The sequence below is a fragment of the Protopterus annectens genome, chromosome 2.part2 (genome assembly GCF_019279795.1).
Source record: "Protopterus annectens isolate FY-2018-M chromosome 2.part2, PAN1.0, whole genome shotgun sequence".
NCBI lineage: Eukaryota > Metazoa > Chordata > Ceratodontiformes > Protopteridae > Protopterus > Protopterus annectens.
In genome coordinates, this window is record NC_056730.1 from 406414917 (window position 1) to 406436653 (window position 21737).

Genomic DNA, 21737 nt, shown 5'->3' on the forward strand with positions numbered 1-21737 from the left:
TTCTTGTAAATTAGTTTATGGTAAAAGAAAAAGGGATTCTTCTCTTCCTGAAGATATTCAAGATTCTGAATCTGAACAGGAAGATGCAGGGATGGACATGTGTTTTTTTCCTCAGATTTCTGGTTCAGACTCTGAGGAAAGATCACTTTCCGACTCTCCCTGTGAGCTTTTCTCTTTCTCTGAAACTATTGCTAGAATGTGCCAATGTTTTCATTGGGAGAGCACTGAGGTTTCTCAGTCCCTCAAAAATTAATGAGCTGTTACAGAAAGATTTTCTAGAACCTACACCCATTTCTCCTGTTCTGTCTGCTTTAGAGGATGCGTGCATTGCTTCCTGAAATTTTCGTGATAGCCAACTGCCCCTAAAAGCCAAATAGTATGTATAAAGTTCTTCAGTCTTTTAAATTTTTATACACTATTCCCAAACCTGACCCAGCAGCTATAGTTTTAGTTGATCGCACTTAGTTAATTCCAATTGTACACTTTCTGATAAGGATGGGAAATTGTTGACAGGTATGGGAAAGGAAGTGCAACTTTGATTTTCAGAATTTTGAATTGTCAGGTTCATATGTTTTAAAGTTTGTTCTGACAGATTGTGAGAAATGTTTTTCTGCAGTTTCTTCTTGGAAGGAAAAATCTGATTTAAGTAACTTAGTTTCTTCACTTGCATAGGTCATTAGTCATCATTTACAGTGGGTGTATTATTCTGTTGATACTTCTTCTAGGACTGTGGTCACTGGTACTGTTTTGCAGAGACTTGTATAGCTGTGTTCTCAAAACCTCCCAGATGGTGATAAAAATGAGAATTTAAATTCCCACTTGGATAGAGATTTAGTGTTTTTTCAGCCCTCCTTTCCCAAAATATCCAAGGAATTTTGTACCTCCTCATCCAGTTTTGAAAAAAACCCCAGAATAAATAGTCTCAACAAAATACAGGTAAACAGATGTTTCAGAAGAAATGGTAAGGGGGTTCGAAAACAAAGTCTCGAATGTACCAAACCAAGGACAGTCCAAGTCTGAATCACTATTCAAGAAACCTTGTGAGCCCGTCTCACCCTGTTCCAAATTATTTTCTTACAAAAAGTCTGCATCTCCATTTTTCTGTCTGTCAACAGATAATTTCAGACAAATGTGCTCTGAAAGTCATTAATCAAGTTTACATATGGCAGTGGGAAGAGATTCCTCATTTCCAGGGTGATAGTTCCACATCCTTCAGATAAGACCCTTTTGTTTCCACTGGTTCTTAATGTGCCGTCCCAATGATTGATAGAAACTTTTCCTCTTTCCCATGAGGGGAAGGGTTTTTATTCAAGGATGTCCCTAGTGCCAAAGAAAGAAAATTATTGGAGACCAGTTTTGTATCTCTCTTCACAACCTGCTACTTCTTCCTCTTTCAAGTTTCCTAGCAATGCTAGACTTAAAAGATGCTTATCACATCAGTATTCATCAAGGCTTCAGATGTTTCTTAAGGTTTTGTGTGTGTAGATCACATTATCAGTTCTCTGCTTTACCCTTTGGACTATCCATTGCATCAAGAGTGTTCACAAAGTGTCTAGCTCCAGTTGTAATTCTCTGCAGGCTATAGGGTATCCAATTTTTTCCTTATTTTGATGACTTGCTTATTTGCAGAGTCTTGTTGAAAATGTTAGGAATCTCGCTCGCTCTCTCTCTCTCTTGGGTGAGAGATCTCTTACACAAGTTAGGATTCCAAGAGTGCATTCAAAAGTCTTTCTTGATTCCTTCATACAAGATTGTATTTCTGGGATGTCATCTAGACACCTCAGTTTAAAGAGCTTTTCTTTCACAGGCAAAAAGTAGATCTTTCATCTAGATCTGTTTCTTAGGTTTTCCACTTAGACTTTGGTTACTGCAAGGGAATAAATGCTTCATGATTTTGGGTCTCATGGCATCTAGGATTCTCATGATTTTTCTGGCAGTAAGCCACATGAGAAAGATACAGTAGTGTCTGAATTATCTTTGGTCTTGGCATCATCACCCTTTATCTTTTCAAATCCCAGTGCTGAGGTTTGTGAGAACAGAAAGCTTTTGATGGAAACAACAGATATCCTTAAATCCAGGTCTTCCCTTCACCCAAGCAGTCAATCACCACAAATGCTCCAGACCTTGCTTGGGTTGCAGTTTCAGAAGGGATAAAAGTGCAGGGGTTGTGGGATACCAAGGATAGATGTAAGCATATAAGTATCAAGGAAATGCTTGCCCTGATCAAGACACTCAACTCCCAGAACCATGTTTTGTCCCCAGGACCTAATCATGTGGTTACAGACAGTACCACAGTCATGGTACATCAACAGGTAAGGGGGAACCAAGTTGTACTCCCCTTTGCAGACTATCCATGTTAGCTTGGGTTATAGTTTCACAGCACAGTCTCACTCTACAGGCATTTTTACATTATGTCATAATAAAATTATGTAGTATACAAACTGAGCTGGACAAGGGCACACCCTCATGAACGGAAACTAGATCAGGGTCTTCCAAGATTTGATCCATCTGTGAGAAGTTCATCATGCAGACCTCTTTGCCTCCTCTCTGAACAATCAACTGTCAAGATTCTGTTCCAAGACTCCATGCAAGAAGGCCTGGAAGACAGATGCCTTTTCTTTTCCTTGGGCAGGAATGTACCGGTATGCTTTTCCATCCTGTCCACTAATATCCAGTTACTTCTGAAGATACAGAAGGAATCCCTCAAGGTCATTGTGGTGACTCCTTTCTGGTCCCTGCAACCATTCTTCTCCCTTCTTTTGGAAATGACCAGGGGCAATTACCACAAGCTTCCTCACAGACCAGACCTGTGTTTGATACACCCTGACATCAGTCAACTTCAGTTGACTGCCTGGATTATGGTCTTAATTTCATTTTGGGCACCTGTTTACTGAGGATGTGCAGCAGGTACTAAAGGAGGGAAGAAAGCCTGCAACTAGAAAATCATATATTAGTAAATAGAAAAGGGTTTCTAGTTGGTGCCAACAACATAATCAGCACCCATCCAGGGTTAGTTGGTCTCTGGTACTGTAATACTTGTGTGAATTACTATACTATGCCCTTTCTTATTAATTTGTCAATATTCCTTTATTGACCATTTCAGCATGTCTGCCCATGGATTCAATACAGTCTCATATCAGAATGTGCTTGAAAGGGATTTTGCATTAGAAGCCTCCAAGAAACTGGTGGCCTCTCCTTCAGATCTTAATTTTGTGTTAGAGAAGCTTATACTTGCTCTGTTTGAACCAGCTAATCTGGCTGACTTGAGGTTCTTAACTTGGGAAACTGTTTTATTGATTGCCCTGATCTCTGCAAGAATGGTGTCTAAGTTGCAAGATGTTGTGGTGAATCAACCCTATTTCATTTTCCATAGGGACAGGATTTCTTTGAGAACTAATCTTTCTTTTATGCCTAAGTGGTGTCAGAGTTTTCTTTAAACTATCAGTCTCCCTTTCTTTCTTGATCTTACAATTGAGGGAGAAAGGATGCTCCTTACCTTGGATGTCCACAGGTAACTCTGGTACTATCTTGACAGAACTGAATCTTTCAAAGCTTCATATCAGTTGTTCATTTCATGTGTATGTAAGAAGAAAGGACAACCTGTGTCAAAAAAGGCTATTTCTAAAGCTTGTCTAAGGGTATTACCTTTTGTTATACTTACCATAACATAACTATTCCAGGCATGGTGAAGGCCTACTCTACCAGGGCCTTGGCTTCATCTATGGCCTTTTGGAAAGGGTTAGATTCTAGAAGTTCATAGGTTCATAGGTTAGTACTAGGCTAACTGCCCTTGCGAGCCATTTTAAGCCTAGCCAATTATCCCTTGTGAGATTCAAACCCTGCACCTTGTGTTTGTAAGGCAAACACCTTAAGTGTTCTAGAAGCTACTACTTGGGTGTCTGTACATACTTTTACAAAGCACCGTAAGCTTGATTTCTTCTCCAGGTTCAGATCCAGCTTTGCTAGAACCATTCTCCATTGGATCCTAAACTCTTCTCCCTCCAACTCCCAAATGTAGTTAGCTAAGGTAATCTACCCATATAGCTGTGGCTACTACAGCAGTGATCAGTATGATGAACTCGGTATAGTCATGCAAGTTAATTTTGCCATAACAGCGGGTGTTGGAGTGATCACTGCTGCAGTAGCCATCCCCTCCCTCCATTCCCCTTTTTTGATGTGTTTTTATTCCAGGTTGTGGACATTCATTTATTTATTTAGTTAGTTATTTTTGTTCCTAGCATTGTCCTTTCTGGGCTCAGCCTCTCTCTCTCTGTTGGCAGGAAAGCTCTTTAGGGCTTCATGCCCAAATTTGTTTATTAGACTGCTTAGCTCAAGATTCCTGACAGTTTGGGTGTGTGGAAGGTGCCCTGAAGCTTTTTAAGATGGCTGGCTGTTATATCCTTGACAGGATATCACTACGGCTACTGCAGCAATGGTCACTTGAACATCTAATGTTATGGAAAGTTTAACTTACACAGCTGTACTTTCTTGCAGCACTGTAAACATATTTTGTAAGTGTATTAAGTAATTTTGCATTCTGATATGCAGGCAACCATTGCAGCAGCAATTACAGAGAAGTCTCCATTTTCTACACCAATGAACAGAAAGGATGAGGCAGATCTAGCAAAGGCAGCCCTGGCGGTGGCAAACTCTGATCACCTGACTATCTACAATGCATATCTAGGGTAGGTTAAACCACTTGTATACGTATTTATTGATCTGTTAATTCACTTGCAGTAAGGATTTGAGAACTGTATAGGTTTTCAGAGTGCAAGACTTCGGGGGCTTTTCCCAAATAACTGTGCTCTTCTGTTTTGCAGCATTTCTACTTTAATTTCTAAAGTTTTAATTTTTCTTCTTTTATGCTGCTGTTATGTTTTTGAAAATGCTGATGTGGGAAAGTAAGGCAATTAAACTTTACCAAATGGCAGAAGATAGAGAAAAAAATATATCAGCAGTCTTAGTCATATAGGCTTACAAAATGGATCTTATTGTTTTAGCCACTAGCACTTTTGTACTCCCTTTCCTTTACTATAACCCTCTTTTTAAGTTTGCTCTTTTACAGATAATTACGTACTTGCTTTATGGTACATTAGCTCTTTCTCGTATTACAAACCTCGCTGTCTAGAATGATTACTGCTCTTTCTTAAGCTATCCACTACCTTTAGCTTTGTTTTTTATGTTGCTGTACTGTCTTTTCAGTGATGCTGTAAAGCTTGTAATGAACTACATGGTAAATACAGTTGAAGTAATTAAGGATGTCATAACCATCTTCAGCCTTTCACATGTTCTCAGCTGTTTAGAGTTGATTAGTATGCAATCACTGAGGATACCCTGTTATTTAGCTCTGTAGCCTTTCTCTGTACCACTTTGCCTGAACTGTTCTTTGAGAGTTAGATACTCAATTTTTGCACACAGTTCTCCAGTTATAACAAGAGATAGGAGTGGTATCAGGTAACAGTAGCCACATTCTTTTTCTAATAATTTGTTTTATAGTGTTATTTGCCTTTACCACCCCATGTTGTCATTTTATGATATCCAGTATCAACAGTCCTTAGGAAAATATCTGTGTGTTTTCTTTTCCCTCCCTACATCTTTGTTTTTTTTTTTTGCTTTCAAAATGTTACATGTACAGTAGATAGTCAATTATCTGAACTAATTGGGACCTATGGTAGTTTGGATAATCAAACATATAATTCATCCGGATAAAAAACTTCTAAAAATGTTTTGATGAACAGTAAACAAGAACAATAAAACAAATTTACTGTAAGTGCAAAATGGTACAGTATATTATTGTAGTACAAGCTCAAAAAACACGTGCAAGCAAATATGTATAACATTTACATATTCAGACTTTATAATCTTTCCTTCCCAAAATCTTTGGAAGGCTGCGTTTGGATAATTGAAATCTGAAGTAGTGGACTTCATTTGATCATCAACCTGTGGGGAATCTGATCCGAGATGGCAGCTTCACCAGCATCTGATCCGAGCTCCAAGCTCCTCCCCTTACCCATAATACCCCTCCATCTCCTTCCTTCCCTCAGATCTCGTTTGGCACGGCTTTGCCAAGCAGCATGGTCACAGAGCTCCAGGCATGGTAGGTGCTTTTTTCAGATAGTTTTTCGGTGTTTGTGTTGCTGGTAGTGACAGGTAGGTTCCCTTTCCCTTGTTTAACCTCCTCTTTCGTTTTGCATCGTGTTTTTCAAAAAAGTAAAAAAGAAAAAAATTCAGCGTAGTTAGAGTAGGCGTCCTGTCCCTTCCCCCTTCTTGCTAGTTAGTTGGACACGAGTGTGTGTGGTCGGGCAGGTTGGGGCTTTGTGCCTTTTGCCTTTAACTTTGTAAAAAAAATGGCAGATCAGCAGTCAAAGCTGGTTTTCAGAAAATGCACAGAGTGTGGCCATAAGTTATCTCCGGCTGATTGCCACACTCTGTGTGTGATGTGTTTGGGAACCTCCCATCTTTCAACAGACTGCTGTATTTGTGCGGGGTTTAACCCCAGGGCCCTGAAGGGATCGCAGGGCAAAACTAATCCTTAAGGAACTTCTTCCTGTTATGGAGGTGGCTGCCTCCGCTTCTCTTATGGTCACGGCTATGACTGTTTCTTCCTCAGCCACAATCTCTTCCTCTCCCTCCCAGGCTGGGACTCAACCTGCCATTCATAGGTCTGCGGATAGGGAGCATAGGAAAGAGAAGGATAAAGACAAAAAGAAAGCGAGAGACAAAGGGAAGAAGAGATCCCCGGATCAGTCGAATCTGGTGGGTCCTCCTCCAAAGCAACAGTTAGTTACTAGACCAGTTACTCCTTGGCTCCACTCACCCAGATTCTCGCCGGAACTGGAGGAGCCTAGACCTTCTTCCAGGGCCTCTGAACATCTACCTCCCTGGTCGGCATCGGTGGCCTTTTCACGTTCCACCAGAAGTTTGAGTGAGGCAGACATGGACAAAATGATGCAAAGGTTTATTCGCACCCAGATTCAGATGGGGGTCTTACCAGCCCCCTCTCCCTCTGGAGGGGGGAGATCACTTCCATTTTTTGCCCCGATATCCTTCTCCGGTCCGACCCCTGGGATCAGAGTTTATGGATCTGAGAGGTCCCAGAGTCAGGGGGTTGGTGCCGATGGTACCGAGTTCTTCGACGCTGGCCATTACCTTGAGCGCATCAGACCCGACAAGTTCGGACCCGAGCAGTTCTCGGAGCTGAAGCCTGGGCGTCGTATCTGAGGGGTTGGGTTTTTCTCCTTTGGCACTGAGTTTGTTGGGTCACGGCCCTCTCCTCAGTATCTCGGCTTCAGCGGGCTAGACTATGATCCCCCCATCGGATCCGGGAGAGCAGCTTCCTTATTAGTTTCCCAGGAGGCTCACTCTCCCTCGGCCTTTCACATGGTGGAAAGGGTTCTCTCCAGCGGATTGAGGCCCCTGACCATCTCCTCGGACTCTGCCCCAACTCCCTCGCCTCTGGGTGCATCTTCAGCCATTTTGCCCATGCAGGGACAGCCCGTGCTCGATGTGCCCCAGACTGTTCTCCTCGAGTAGCACAGGTAGTTTACGAGCCCTCTCTGGACAGCCCCACCAAAGAGGTTATTCGCAAACGAATGTGCAAAAGCAGGCACTTGGACTCCTACCCAGAGTCATTCACCGAGGACACCGAATTGGAGGAAGGGGAAGGTTCCCCAGATCAACCCCCCCGATGATGTCTCCTTTGGTGACATCATGGAACTCCTGCGGCAGCAGAGGGGTGGTTGGTCCGCCCCCAAACCTTCCTTGGATGAGTCAGTGTTTCTGGAAGCCTTTGGCATGGGCCCATCTACCTCCTGGGTGTCCCCCCCCCCACAGATCCCACGTCACTCGACTGCAGCATGACTGATCAAGGAGCTGAGTCGCCCCCGGAGTCCATATCGCCAGAGGATAAGCGCATAGTCTAAGCGCGAATGGCCACTGTCAAAGCGGTTTCTAATACGCCCATGCATCTCCTTTCACATTCCACTGAAGAGAGGCAAGGGCAGCCGGGTCCAGCATTTCCATGAGGCAACATGCCTGGCTCAGGCTATGTCAATTCACAGAACCCTTTAAGGCATCTTTCATGAATGCCCCTTATGATGGTTCCTCCTTGTTTGGAAAGACGGTTTGTGACACGTTGGTCCAGAGTGAAAAGGAGGGGAAGAAATTGTCTGCCGTCGGGATCTGCTTCTCTAACCCCCAGAGATCCTTTTCCAGGAATCAATGGGGGCAAAAGAAGTTGTGAATGTTCTTCGTGTTTCAGTGTTGCAGTCATTCCATTTGGATAATCCTGCTGGCAGGTTGCCCTCAGTCGGCCTGAATTCCAAAGTCTTGGGTCCTGCGTCAGTTGCTGTCACCCCTTCCCTGACGTCAGGTCATCAGGGATATAAAAGATGCAACCGATGCCATTTTCTTCAGTCTTTCTTGCCGCGCAGTGCCCGAAGCAGAAGCAGTTCGCAAGTGCTGGTCGGCCGACTCCTGAGATTTTCGTGTTCGAATTTCAGATCCGAAATCTTCATTAAAGCTAAGTACCCCGTTGGGGAAACTTTTTTCTTGCTCCAGACCAATGTCAGAAAAAGGTATAATAATTGTATTTCTTGCGGAAAGCAAATACCTCATAAGGACTTTCATTCTTATTGTATTCCTTGCCTAGGCCCTGATCATAACGTTTCAGGTTGTCGGTTTTGTGCTAGATTTAACCAACGCACTATTAAGTGTCGGTATGATTTTGCATTAAACTATTTTGGACACAGATTTAATTATCCAGAAATGTTGTCAGATAGCCATCCGACTACCGGAGTTCACAAAAAACGCAAAGAAAAAGATAGGTAACCGAGGCCCAAAACCGACGACGAAGCTTCTCCTAAGCCAGTCGCCGGTTCTCAGTGAGGTGCTTTCACAGCCCCTGACGCCCACTACTTTAGAGTCGCAGGCCACTACCGACTCTCACATTGAGTCGGCTATGCCGCTGGAAACTCAAGGTATTGGAGCCTCGGACGCTATTCCTTCAGATGGGTCCAGAGCCACTGAGCAGGCACCGGCTTCTGAGGGTGTATTCAGACCTAAACATCTATACATTAAACCGACTTCAAAGGCAAAGACTAAAGCACCTTCAAAGGCAAAGAAACAAACTCAAGAGCCACGTGGACAGGCATCCATGCCCAAAAAGCAGATGCTCAAAATGGCTGAAGACTTGATTACTTTGATCAGGGGTTCCCATCTCCCTCCTGATAAGAGGCCTTAGGCAAGGGACAGACTATGAATCTTCAGATCAGGTTTCTATTTCTTCTGATTCCTCTTCTGATCAGGAATATTCTCTTCCCTCCTATGAGGATTCTGACGCTGAAGAATCTATTCCTTCAGCTTCTCCTCCTGAGGACTATTCTTTTGGGGAAACCTTGCATACCATGAGGGAGCACTTCCACTGGGAGAGCCAGGATTTTTCAGAATCTAAAAAGAAGCTCTGGGACTTCCTTTTACTACCTCAGCACAGGCCTCTAGGCATTCCACCTGTGTTAGACATTGTAGATGATGTGTTTTCAGAGTCTAGCCTGACCCCTGACTCCTTACCTCCAGCTCCTGTTAAGCCTGACAGATATTACAGGGTTCCTGGCTCTCATAAATTCCTTTTCCAAAACCCTGCTGCAGACCCAGAAACTATTTCACAGGGTCCCAAAGGGGTTAAGGCTTCTGCTGCAAAAAACCCTACCCTCTCTGACAGAGATTCTAGGGCACTGGATAGATGGGGAAAAAAGGTTTACACATCTGCTACCTTGGCTATAAGGGCCTTAAACTGTCAGTTTCATATGCTCAAATATCAGCAACATGTCATGGCAGTGCTTAAACAGAAAATGTTGTTAAACTCTGAATGTGCAGAAAACCAGGAAATGCAGGATTTATTGCATGCAGCTGAACAAGTTGGAAAGCATACTTTGCTATGTGGTTTGGATTCTCTAGAGGCCTCCTGCAGGACCACAGTTATGGGTTCTGTAATTAGGAGGCATGCTTGGTTAAAGGAACAAAATCTGCCTGATCATGTCAAAGTTAAATTGTTAGATGCACCTTTACAGCATGATACTTTGTTTGATGTTAAGGCAGAAGTGGTGTTAAAGAAAATGGAGGACAAACTAAGTCAATGCAAACTGTCAAAGATTTTTTACAAGTCCAGCCACCTAGGTTTAGTAGACACTGGCCTACAAAGAATTGGTTCATTCCTGTGTCAGACAGACCTCAAAGGGGCAGATCCAGATGCCCTAGAGGCAGACCCAGGTGCAAGGTTCATACAGGTCAAAGCAATGGGGTGTTTCTACCTCCAAAAGTGGAGAAGACAATTCACAACCTTACAGGAAACAGTCACAATGACTTCCCCCTGCCTGAACCAAGCACTTATCTCCTGGCAGCACTCTTAGGGGGGAAAAATAGCGCTTTTTTCTCAAAATTGGCACATTATAACCCAGGACAAATGGGTTCTAAACATAGTGTCACAAGGCTAAAGTTCCACTTTCATACCCTGCCAAAGGCAAATGGTTGACCAGATCTGCCAAAAAACCAGTGGGCAGAAACACAAAAACAAGTCTCATCCCTCATGGACATGGGGGCCATTCAACAAGTACCAGAGAAAGAGCGGGGACAAGGATTTTACTCAAGACTGTTCTTGGTACCCAGAAAGGACAAAGCCTGGAGACCAATACTGGACCTATCTATTCTAAACACATTCCTGGATATATCAAAATTCAAAATGTTGACCTTGCAGCAGCTTCTGCCCATGCTGGGCACGAAGGCTTGGCTTGTGACTTTAGACCTAAAAGAGGCATACCTGCATGTCCCAATCAGGCAATCATGCAGAAGATACCTCAGATTCAAGGCTGGCTCAATACAATACCAATTCTCTGCACTGCCCTTTGGCTTATCTACTGCTCCCAGGGTCTTTACAAAGTGTTTGGTACCAGTAATTGCATTCTGCAGACAAAGAGGAATGCAAATATATCCTTACTTGGACGACTGCCTAATTCAAGCAGAGAACAAAGACATTCTTCTACAGCATCTGGCGTTTGTGAAAAGACTTCTAACATGCCTAGGGTACACAGTAATGAAAAGAAATCAAAACTAGTACCCTCTCAAGAGATAATATTCCTGGGTGCAAGCTTAAATACAACTGCCCAGATGGCTTATCTAACGCCAGACAAACAAAGGCAACTGACTACCTATTTCAAAATATTGGCAACAAAGGCCCAGTTATCTGCAAGAAAAATTCTGCAGGCTTTGGGCTTCATGGCATCCTGCATCCTACTAATTCCATATGCAAGACTGCATATGAGGAAACTTTAATGGTACCTAAAAAGTGTTTGGACTCAACATTACCACAGCCTGGAAACAATGATTACTCTCATTCCCTGCCTGCAACAGGAGTTTTGATGGTGGGCGAAGGCTTGTCACCAGAACAAGGGACATCCATTCAAATTACCCCCAGCGAGGCAAAACCTAACAATGGATGCATCAGATTATGCCTAGGGGGTCCACATGGCAGGAAGATGCGTTCAGGGCACATGGTCCGCAAACCAAATGCATCTACATATCAATCAAAAAGAGATGCTAGCTGTTAAAAATGCCCTGACAGCCTTCAAGGACCTACTTCATCCGGGACAACTACTGATAAAGACAGACACCACAGTCATGTGGTATATAAACAAGCAGGGAGGCACACATTCTTACCCCATTTGCAGACTAGCCATGGCTTTGTGGGACACAGCATTGACTTACCAAGTACATCTGCAGGCACAGTTCCTTCCAGGAATGGAAAATACTCTGGCAGATGAACTAAGCAGAAACCTCATGGATCCCACGAGTTGCAGCTGGATCCACAAGTCTTCAGCATAATAACAAGGAAATGGGGATGTCCGGACATAGATCTATTTGTCTCCCCTCACAATTACCAACTAAAAAGATTCTGCACAAGGACTTATCACATACAAGCATGGAAAGTGGACGCCCTATCTTTCAGCTGGAAAAACCTATCAGTATATGCCTTTCCTCCACTGCCTCTCCTCCCCAAGGTAATCCTAAAGGTCAGACAGGAGAAGCCAAAGATGATACTGATTGCCCCAGACTGGCCCTGCCAGTACTGGTATCTGATCTTAAGGAACTTGTCTCAATGCCCAGCCTGGACCTTACCTCAAATATCTTATCTATTGTCCCAACAAAATAATCAGATCCTGCACAGCCAACTCAGGACTCTAAACCTGGCAGCATGGCGGATAATGTAGGCATACAAAGCTCACCTCTCAGTAAAGCTGTGATGGGTGTCATTTTGGAAGCCAGAAAGCCTAGTACTAGAAAATCTTATGCTGGAAAATGGAAGAGATTTTGTGCTTGGAACCAGACACAACGAAGTGATACAGCTGTGCCAAATATTCCTCAGATTTTGCAAAAATTAACTGAGATGCTGGACAAAGGCCTATCTTTTTCATCAATTAGAATTCATGTCTCTGCCATTTCAGCTCATTACAATACAGAGCCACCAGTCTTTTCTCATCCTTTATTAAGGCAGTACCTCAGAGGAGCCAAAAAATTAAGGCCTCCAAGGAGATCACCAGTACCTGCATGGGACCTCAACTATGTCTTGGAAAAACTCACCCTGCCTCCTTTTGAGCCAGCTGCTACTGCTGATATAAAGTTTTTATCTTGGAAAACAGCTCTGCTCCTAGCAATAACTTCTGCAAGACGAGTATCAGAGCTACAGGCACTCATGGCTGTGGAACCTTTTATCATTTTTTATCCAGACAGGGTCTCTCTGAGAACAAACCCAACATTTATGCCTAAGGTGGTGTCCAGTGTGGCCCTTAACCAAACTATTCATTTGCCAACTTTTTATCCAAAACCACAGAACAAGGGGGAGAGAATTCTGCATTCTTTGGACGTACACAGCCAGCGTAGATTCTATTTGGACAGAACCAACGTTTTCAGGAAGACAAAGCAATTACTAGTGGCATATGCTGCAGGATCACAAGGAAAGGCCATCTCCAAACAGACCATTTTAAAGTGTTTAGGCCACTGCATTCTTTTTTGCTATTTGCAGCATGGTAAGCCAGTGCCTAAGGGCATCAGGCCACATTCTACCAGAGCTGCAGCCACTTCAGCAGCCTTTCACAGGGGGGTACCAACCAAAGACATTTTAGAAGCTGCTACTTGGAGTTCAGTGCACACTTTTACAAAGCATTACCATCTGCCACTCTACTCTAAATCCAGGGCAGGCTTTGCCACTGCTGTTCTGCAGGGCCTCATAGCTACTCCTAACGCTGTTTAGCTCCAGCCTCCCAACCATAACTTTGGGAATCTACCAAAATGTAATGACTGCAACAGTGAAACGCGAAGAACATAGTACAGTTGTGTACACTTATCATAAATGTAGATGTTCGAGTGTATTCGCTGTTGCAGTCCAGGTTACCCACCCACCATCCCCCTTATTTCTGCTGGAACTTATCTTTCCTTCTCTGATTTATACAACCTATGTGGTGTATTTGCTTGTAGATGAAGGTAAAGTTTATATTGGTGCTTGTGTTTTTATATATGTAAATGGGTTCATGTCAGTACATCGACAAGTGAGAAGATCGACATCCACTTCTCCGACACGAAAACACAGACACATGAAATAATCGAAACTGCAAATCACGGACATTTAACAGGTAACAGGTTTAAATTTCGCTAATCATGCCTACCATGTTTTAGTAAGTGTGGCAGTGTTATGCATGTGTTACGATCATTGTATTACTTAGTCCTTGTTTGTTGGAGGAGGGAATGTCCGTGATTTGCAGTTTCGATTATTTCATGTGTCGGTGTTTTCATGTCAGAGAAGTGGATGTCGATCTTCTCACTTGTCGATGTACTGACATGAACCCATGTAAATATATATACATAAATTTGGCTACCCTTTAGGGAGCATCTGACATCTGGGGCAAGAAAAACTGAAGAAAATGGCGTCAGCTGCATCTTTTATACCCCCTGACGACCTGATGTCAGGGAAGGGGCAACAGCAACCGACGCAGGACCCAAGACTTTGGAATTCAGGCCGACTGAGGGCAACCTGCCAGCAGGATTACCCAAATGTAATGACTGCAACAGTGAATACACTCGAACATCTACATTTATGGTAAGTGTACACAACTGTACTTTGTCACAGTATTCCTGGGACACTCAGGACTCATCTTCTCCCAGAGGCAAACAGGGACCAGACAGACGCCAGCCCAGAGGCAGGGGGAGTCAGAGAAATTTTGGGTCTCGAGAACTGTTCTCAGACAGGCCTGTGCAAGCAGCCCTGAGGGGTTGCCCGATTGCTCTGCTCTGCATGCAGTCGGGGGGGTCGCCTTTCATTGCACCTGATGGCAAGAGTCCATGTCAACAGATCGTTGGGTGCTTCAAATCATTTCCAAAGGTTATACCATCCCCTTTGTGGTTCCACCCTTTCCCCCAAAATACCTACCGGACGTTCCACCTGCCCAAAGGGAGGCAGCAGCGCTCGAAATAGAAAAGCTACTAAGGAAATGAGTCGTCCAGCCCATCCCCCGAGATCAGACTGGATCAGGCATCTATTCCATGTTCTGTTTGGTGCCAAAAAAGGCAGGGGACCTAAGGCCTATTCTGGACCTTTCCACCCTAAACCTGTCAGTTGCCAAAGAGAAGTTCCAGATGGTCACCTTACAATCCATCCTGCCTTTCCTGCAGGAGAATGACTGGATGTGCTCAATAGATCTCTAGGATGCATACTACCATGTAAATATGCACAGACTCTCCAGGAGGTTCCTCTGCTTTCATTTAGGCGACAATCACTGTCAATTTTGAGCCCTACCCTTCGGTCTCACCACAACCCCCAGGGTGTTCACCAAGGTCATGACAGTAGTAGCGGCTCATCTGAGGCTTTAGGGGATACAAGTCTACACATACCTGGACGATTGGCTCCTTGCTGCTCCCACCAGGCATCTACCTTATCAGGCCAGAGACTATTTCCTGAAACTGTCAGATTTTCCAGGAATTACAATCAACATATCCAAGTCTTCTCTAAACCCAGTTCAGGTCTTAGACTACATTGGAGATAAGTTGCAAACCAAGGTTTTTTTATCTCCAGAGAGAGTTCGAAACCTCCGGCTCCATTTGTCTGTGATCATTCAGTCTCATCTTCTTACAGCTGAGGCAGTATTACAAGCCCTACTAAGTTCCATGGCAGCCACCATTACTCTTCTCCCCTGTGCTCTTCTGCATATGCAAGTACTACAGTGGACATTAGCGATCCAATGGTCATTATTAGACATGCCATTGACTCATCCAATTCACATAAGCAACGCTTGCATGAAGTCCCTCCTCTGGTGGATACGCTCCTCAGAACTAGTCGAGGGACGAATATTTATTGCAGCCTCTCCCCAAGCCACGGAGACCACGGACGTCTCCCAAGTGGGGGGGGGGCATTGCTCGGGCAGGACAGTCCAAAGCACATGGTCCCTGAACGAGACCAAATTGCATATCAATGTTCTAGAGATGAGGGCTGTCTTGTTAGCATTACAGGCCCTTTATGCTTTTCTCCCTCTGGGAACTATTGCAATTCAGACAAACAACATGTCAGTGGTCTGGTACATCAACAAGTTGGGAGGAACCAGCTCTTACCCCCTTTGTCGTGAGGCCATGAGAGTGTGGGAATGGATGATCTCCACCAGTCATTTTCTGGTAGCAATGCACATTCTGGGTTGATCCAACATACTGGCAGACAAACTGAGCAAGTCTAACCGATGCCTTACGAGTGGTCTCTGAATCCTTCTGTAGCGGAGCAGATCTTCCTCGAGTGGGGTCGGCCTTGCTGGGATCTCTTCACATCTCCTTCCAACACGATGTACAGGAAGTTATTTGCTCTGATCCCCCAGAGGGGGAATCCCCCAGGAATGCTCTGGTCTATGCTTGGCCTCTCGGTCTTCCCAATGATTCCCCCCTTTACCTCTCATGACAAAATTCCTCCAGAAGGTTCACAGGTTGGGGAGCAAAGTAATCCTCATCACCCCATTCTGGCCTTGCCAAGTCTGGTTTCCCTTCTTTGGTCTCATCTAATAGTTCCTTCATGGATCTCGGATCCGATACTGGATCTCATCTCGCACCCCTCGAGGGTCCCTCATCCAGACCTGGTCAGTCTGAAGCTCACTGCTTGGCTGCTGCTCCATTTCTCTTAATTGCTAGGACTCCTGGTCTGTCCTCTCCGGTCAAGACTGTTCTAGTGGCAGCTCATAAATCGTCCACCAGAAAACTGTACTGTAGCAAATGGAAGCGTTTCTCTGTCTGGGCTTCTCAAAGGGATTTGGATCCTTTCATAGCTCCTGTCCCAGCGGTCCTTGAGTTCTTGGCATACATTTTCCAGCAGGGCGCTAGCTGTTCTACAGTAAAAGTTCAACTGGCTGCCATTTCCAGTTTCCATATAGGTGAGAACATGGCCTCATTAGCTTCCTCCAGAGTTTGCAAAACCTTTATTAAAGGTACCTTTCTTTTAAGACCCCCTGTTAAGGATCCCACTCCTACTTGGGATCTTACCATACTCTTACAAGCTCTGGTTGCTCCATCTTTTGAGCTGGCTGCTTCTGTGGATCTAAAATTTTTATCTTGGAAGACAGCCTTTCTAGTGGCTATCACTTCGACTAGGAGAATGTCAGAACTCTAGACATTATCTGTCAAACCTCCATGTATGATTTTCCGTAAAGACAGGGTTTTACTTCATACTGATACTTGTTTTCTTCCAAAAGTGGCCTCTGAAACAAATATCAATCAAATGATCAATTTACCTGTTTTCTTTCCAAAATTTCAGATTAGGGGTGAATATAAATTGCATTTATTCGATGTACATAGACAGCTACGTTTATGCTTACATAGGACTAAGGCCTTTCGCAAGTCTGAACAGATGTTTGTGTCTTTTTCTGCACCTTCTCTGGGCAAACCGGTTTCTAAGGTAACCATTGCCAGATGGATTTCCGTTTGTATCCTTCAGGTTTACAAAGACAAAGGCATGTTTCTTTCAGGTAGGATAAATGCCCATTCTACCAGGTCCATGGCTACATCAGCGGCTTTTTGGTGTCTCTGGGTGATATTTGTTCGGCAGCTACTTGTTTCTCATCTCACACTTTCATTTCTCATTATAAATTGGACATGATATCTATGGGGAGAGCATCCTTTGGCTCCGCAGTGCTCCGAAATAGCCTTCCATGAGGGCCATCCAAGAGTTTGGTAGCTGGGGACTCTTCCATAGGTTGATGATCAAATGAAGTCAACTACTTCAGATAAAGAAGTTATGTACGCCACATAACGTTCCATCTGAGTCGGTGGACTTCATTTGTCATCAACTGTCCCTCCCTCCTTACCCCTGACCTTCTCGTTATGTTCTTACTTTGGTAGGCAGGAGAGTGTGCCTATGCAGCTCTCCTGTTCTTCATTGTTAGTAAGGCATATCGGATTGGGTTTTTGTGTATGATGTAGCAAACTCGATCTGAGGGAAGGAAGGAGATGGAAGGGTACTATGGGTCAGGGGAAGCGCTTGGAGCTCAGATCAGATGCTTGTGAAGCTGCCGTCTTGGATCCGATTCCCCACAGGTTGATGACAAATGAAGTCCAACTACTCAGATGGAATGTTATGGTGAGTACATAACTTCTTTTTCCAATAATTGACATTCGGATTGACTCTCTACTGTAACTTCCAAAGATGTTTCTATTTACCATCATTTCTTTTTACCCCAGTCATGTTTTTCAGAAATCTTCTTTATGTACCAATTATTTTGTTTAGTAGAGATATTTCTTCCATCTTGTACTAAGCAAAAAAACTTTTCTTCCATGTAATAGAAACAGACCATAAACAAGCTATCATTTAGAAGTGGAGTGGTTGTTTTGTGAACTGTTTATTGTTTGTTCTGAAATGTGTAATGGACCTTAATCTCTCTCTAAAAATGAATTGCTAATCTAAAGTGGACAAAAAAAGTTTGTATATGCATAATGTAACATCCTGTTGGTACTAAAGCAAGATGTTAGACTTTTTCCTAGAGTTGTGGCATACTTACCTGACAGACCATGCATTCTTCCCACAGTATGATACTTCACATTATATTTTCAGGAGAGTAATACTTCTGCAGACGCGTACCTTACCAGTCTGTGTTGTAATGTTTTAGAAAATGACTGCTGTTCCACTCTTTAACTAGTCTTGGTCTCTAGGGTCTTTCCCTGTCTTGTATGTATGGATATGTATTTGGTGTGTGTGTTTGTGTGGTTGCATATGTGGTTGTCCCATTTTTCTACAGTGCATGCTATATTTTCATTAGTTTCTTGCTCCAGCCTTCAAGATCACTACTGATAGCTCATCCTTTCTAGGGTTCCTTCCTGTTATCAATCTCTGTATTTGTGCTTTCACTGTTTCTATACTTACAGGTGCAACAGTTAAGTTTGCCTTTTATACTCTTGAGTTTAAGTTTAGTTCCTTTATAAAGCCTTCCAATTTGTCTTTCTTTTACCCATGTTATCTTTCTGATACATGATTGTATAGTATTCCCTTAATATTTCTAATATTTTGGGCTGCCACTTAATTTCCTAATTTTAGGGTCAGTACGTTTTGCTACAGACCTTTCTACCTTCTGCTGTTTCAGCTTTTGAGAAAGCAATTTATATGATCCAGGGTTGTTGTTATAGCAAGTTTGCTTAATCACGTTTCTTCTGAATTCAATAATACTATTTGTTTTTCCCCTTATTTGGTTTTGGTTCTGACACTTCCTCTTTGCTTAACAGTCTTTGTTTTGTAAAAAATTTACTTTTTGCAACCCAGATGCTTTTTTATGTTGCTTAGCCACCATTAAAAGAGGCTGTTTAAGACTCGCATCCTGGTAGCAGTTTCTGCAGTCACCTCTTAAGTCATTTAGAATTTCCTAAAGGGGTAGAATCCTGTGTGAAGCTTAGCAAAGGGCAGAAAAGTTAATTGTATTCTTTTTTTTTTCAGCCCTAGCTGCTGCTTGCTTTAGTAAATGGAATCTAGATACAAGAAAATGCCAGAAAATAGCTCATAGATCTGATATGTACTAAAATGTTAATTAAACAATTTTATACACAATTAAAATCTCATAGAATGACTTGGGTATGAGTGTGTGCATGCATGATTCAGAAGAAAAGACCTGACAACCTACTTCCATTTCTTCCACTTTTTCTTGAAAACTCCGTGGGTAGTGGTAGCTCTCGACAGGGTCACTCTAAAAGTCGGATGTGACTCATAAGGGAACTCATGAGTGTGTATAATCTCCTAGTTAAGCCAGTGTGCACCAAGTATTTATGGAGAAAACAACAGCATTGAGTTATTTTCTCTGTGGTTTTTCCCCACTAGATATGCAAAATATCTAACTTCCCTATGTCAGCCATACCCCTTCATTTACCCCAATCTGGGTATTCTATAATGAGAATGTCAGCTGGCTGGTGGAGGCTGTCATACAGGCAAACTCAGTACTGTTTTTGCCCAAATAAGCATCCCAGCAGTGAGGCCATACTTATTTAGACCTAATCCCTTCCCTGGGTGAGGGAACATATGACCCACATGACCACGGGAGCTAAAATGCTCTTCCTGATGTGAGTGCACATGTTGTGCACTCAGAGCTAGAGCTACTGCAGAAGCAGTATGGTGGCTGAGTGGCTGAGAGCCTGCCTCCAGGACTGACTCTTGCAGTGCCACTTTGCCTAAAGGAATTGCAGTATTAAATGGCCCTGGACTGCCACTGTCCCTCACTCAGTTGACCCATCCATCCTCTGCTGGCTGCATCAGGTGCCCAAGCTGCTAATTGATGTCAAATTGCCTGGATTATATTTATGCCTTTATCCCCTACACCACCAGAACAGGGCCCAAACAGCAGTGACTTGCCAGTTTGAAACGTATAGCTTGTCACTTATTTTTTGAAACTCTGCTTTTCCACATTGCCAGACAAAATTTTTCATTGAGCTCTGGGTTATGGTTTCCAATCAAAACCCCATTTATTTCTGTGTGTATGAAGCACATTTAATGTAAGAATGTCCAAAACAAAAATGTACCCAGTGTGGTGAACTAGGTTACCCTGCTAAAAACTCTAAAATACTACTTAGAAAACGTGGTCAGGTGGGGCACTGCTGCTCTAATTGTAATAGTGTGAATGATTTACCTGACCCTGTTACACCTACTGTAACTTTAACATTTAAGACTGATAGTATTTTACATAGTGCTGCTGAGCATGATAATGCATCTGTGTGTATTAATAGTAAAGAGTGCGGTGAAGCTTTAGAATTTAAAGACATGAACGACAAAAAGGAAGATGTACACAGTAATCAGGAGAGTGACAAAGTGATAAACATGATGGTGATTTAACTATTAGTAAGAGAATGAATAAGACTAAAAATGGAAAAAGGTTTTAAAAAAAGGTAAATGATGAAGCATGTATCCCTTGGTCTTAATAGTATACTGAATGAAGTGTAACGTGTATTAACATTTGAGTGGTATAAAAATAGATTCATCTGCTAGATATTTGACATTTAACACATCTACAATGTCTGCAAGCAGAAACTTTCTGGTCTCATTTCAATTTATGGAATTCTTGGAAGGTTATGTGTTCGGGAATAGCTGTTTTGTTACATAATAGGAATATAGTTATACTAGATCATTTTGTTTTGTCCTAGTTGGTAGATGTCTTATTCTTGATGTATGTCTGTCACAGCAGGCTTATATATATTGATATTTCTTTTTGCTTATACTAATGTTAAAGATAGGAGATGCCTTTTTGAGCAACTTATGTCATATGTATTAGTTAATATGTGCATAATTATTATTAGAGATTTGAAGTGCAACCTGTGTAAAAATTCAGGAAAATAGGCTCTGGTATGCATACTTGTAGGATAATTGTGCATTATGGCAGATTAGATTTAGGAAGAAGTAGACCTTATAAAATAAACTTTGTACTGAAATTGATTGCTTTTTTTTCTTGAAAATTTGAAAGATGACAGTGGATCTTTTCCAACATGTTTTTTCTGATCATTTAGTAATTTGATCAAGAAATGAGAGCAACCAGGACCATACCCATATGAGAATGGATGTTAAATGTTGAATGGCAATGTTCTGCGTGCTAAATATTATACTGGTAGATGTCTTATTCTTGATGTATGTCTGTCACAGCAGGCTTATATATATTGATATTTCTTTTTGCTTATACTAATGTTAAAGATAGGAGATGCCTTTTTGAGCAACTTATGTCATATGTATTAGTTAATATGTGCATAATTATTATTAGAGATTTGAAGTGCAACCTGTGTAAAAATTCAGGAAAATAGGCTCTGGTATGCATACTTGTAGGATAATTGTGCATTATGGCAGATTAGATTTAGGAAGAAGTAGACCTTATAAAATAAACTTTGTACTGAAATTGATTGCTTTTTTTTCTTGAAAATTTGAAAGATGACAGTGGATCTTTTCCAACATGTTTTTTCTGATCATTTAGTAATTTGATCAAGAAATGAGAGCAACCAGGACCATATCCATATGAGAATGGATGTTAAATGTTGAATGGCAATGTTCTGCGTGCTAAATATTATACTTCCCAAATGAATGTTTCATGACAACATCATTTGTTTGAGATCTTTTTATATAAATTGGGACAGTTGGTGGATTCTAAATATAAGTATAAAAGTAATATCTCTTCTTATGAAAAAAAACATTTTGGGGAGTCCAGGAAGTT

General features: G+C 42.5%; 1 protein-coding gene across 1 annotated transcript in view; it reads left to right on the forward strand.

Moving 5' to 3' along the window:
* DHX29 (DExH-box helicase 29) overlaps window positions 1–21737 on the forward strand; it is a 1644099-nt gene that overhangs the window by 1392098 nt on the left and 230264 nt on the right. The window contains exon 23 of the mRNA XM_044064425.1: window positions 4549–4685. Coding sequence (XP_043920360.1) covers window positions 4549–4685 — 137 coding nt within the window. The remainder of the gene's footprint in view (window positions 1–4548; window positions 4686–21737) is intronic.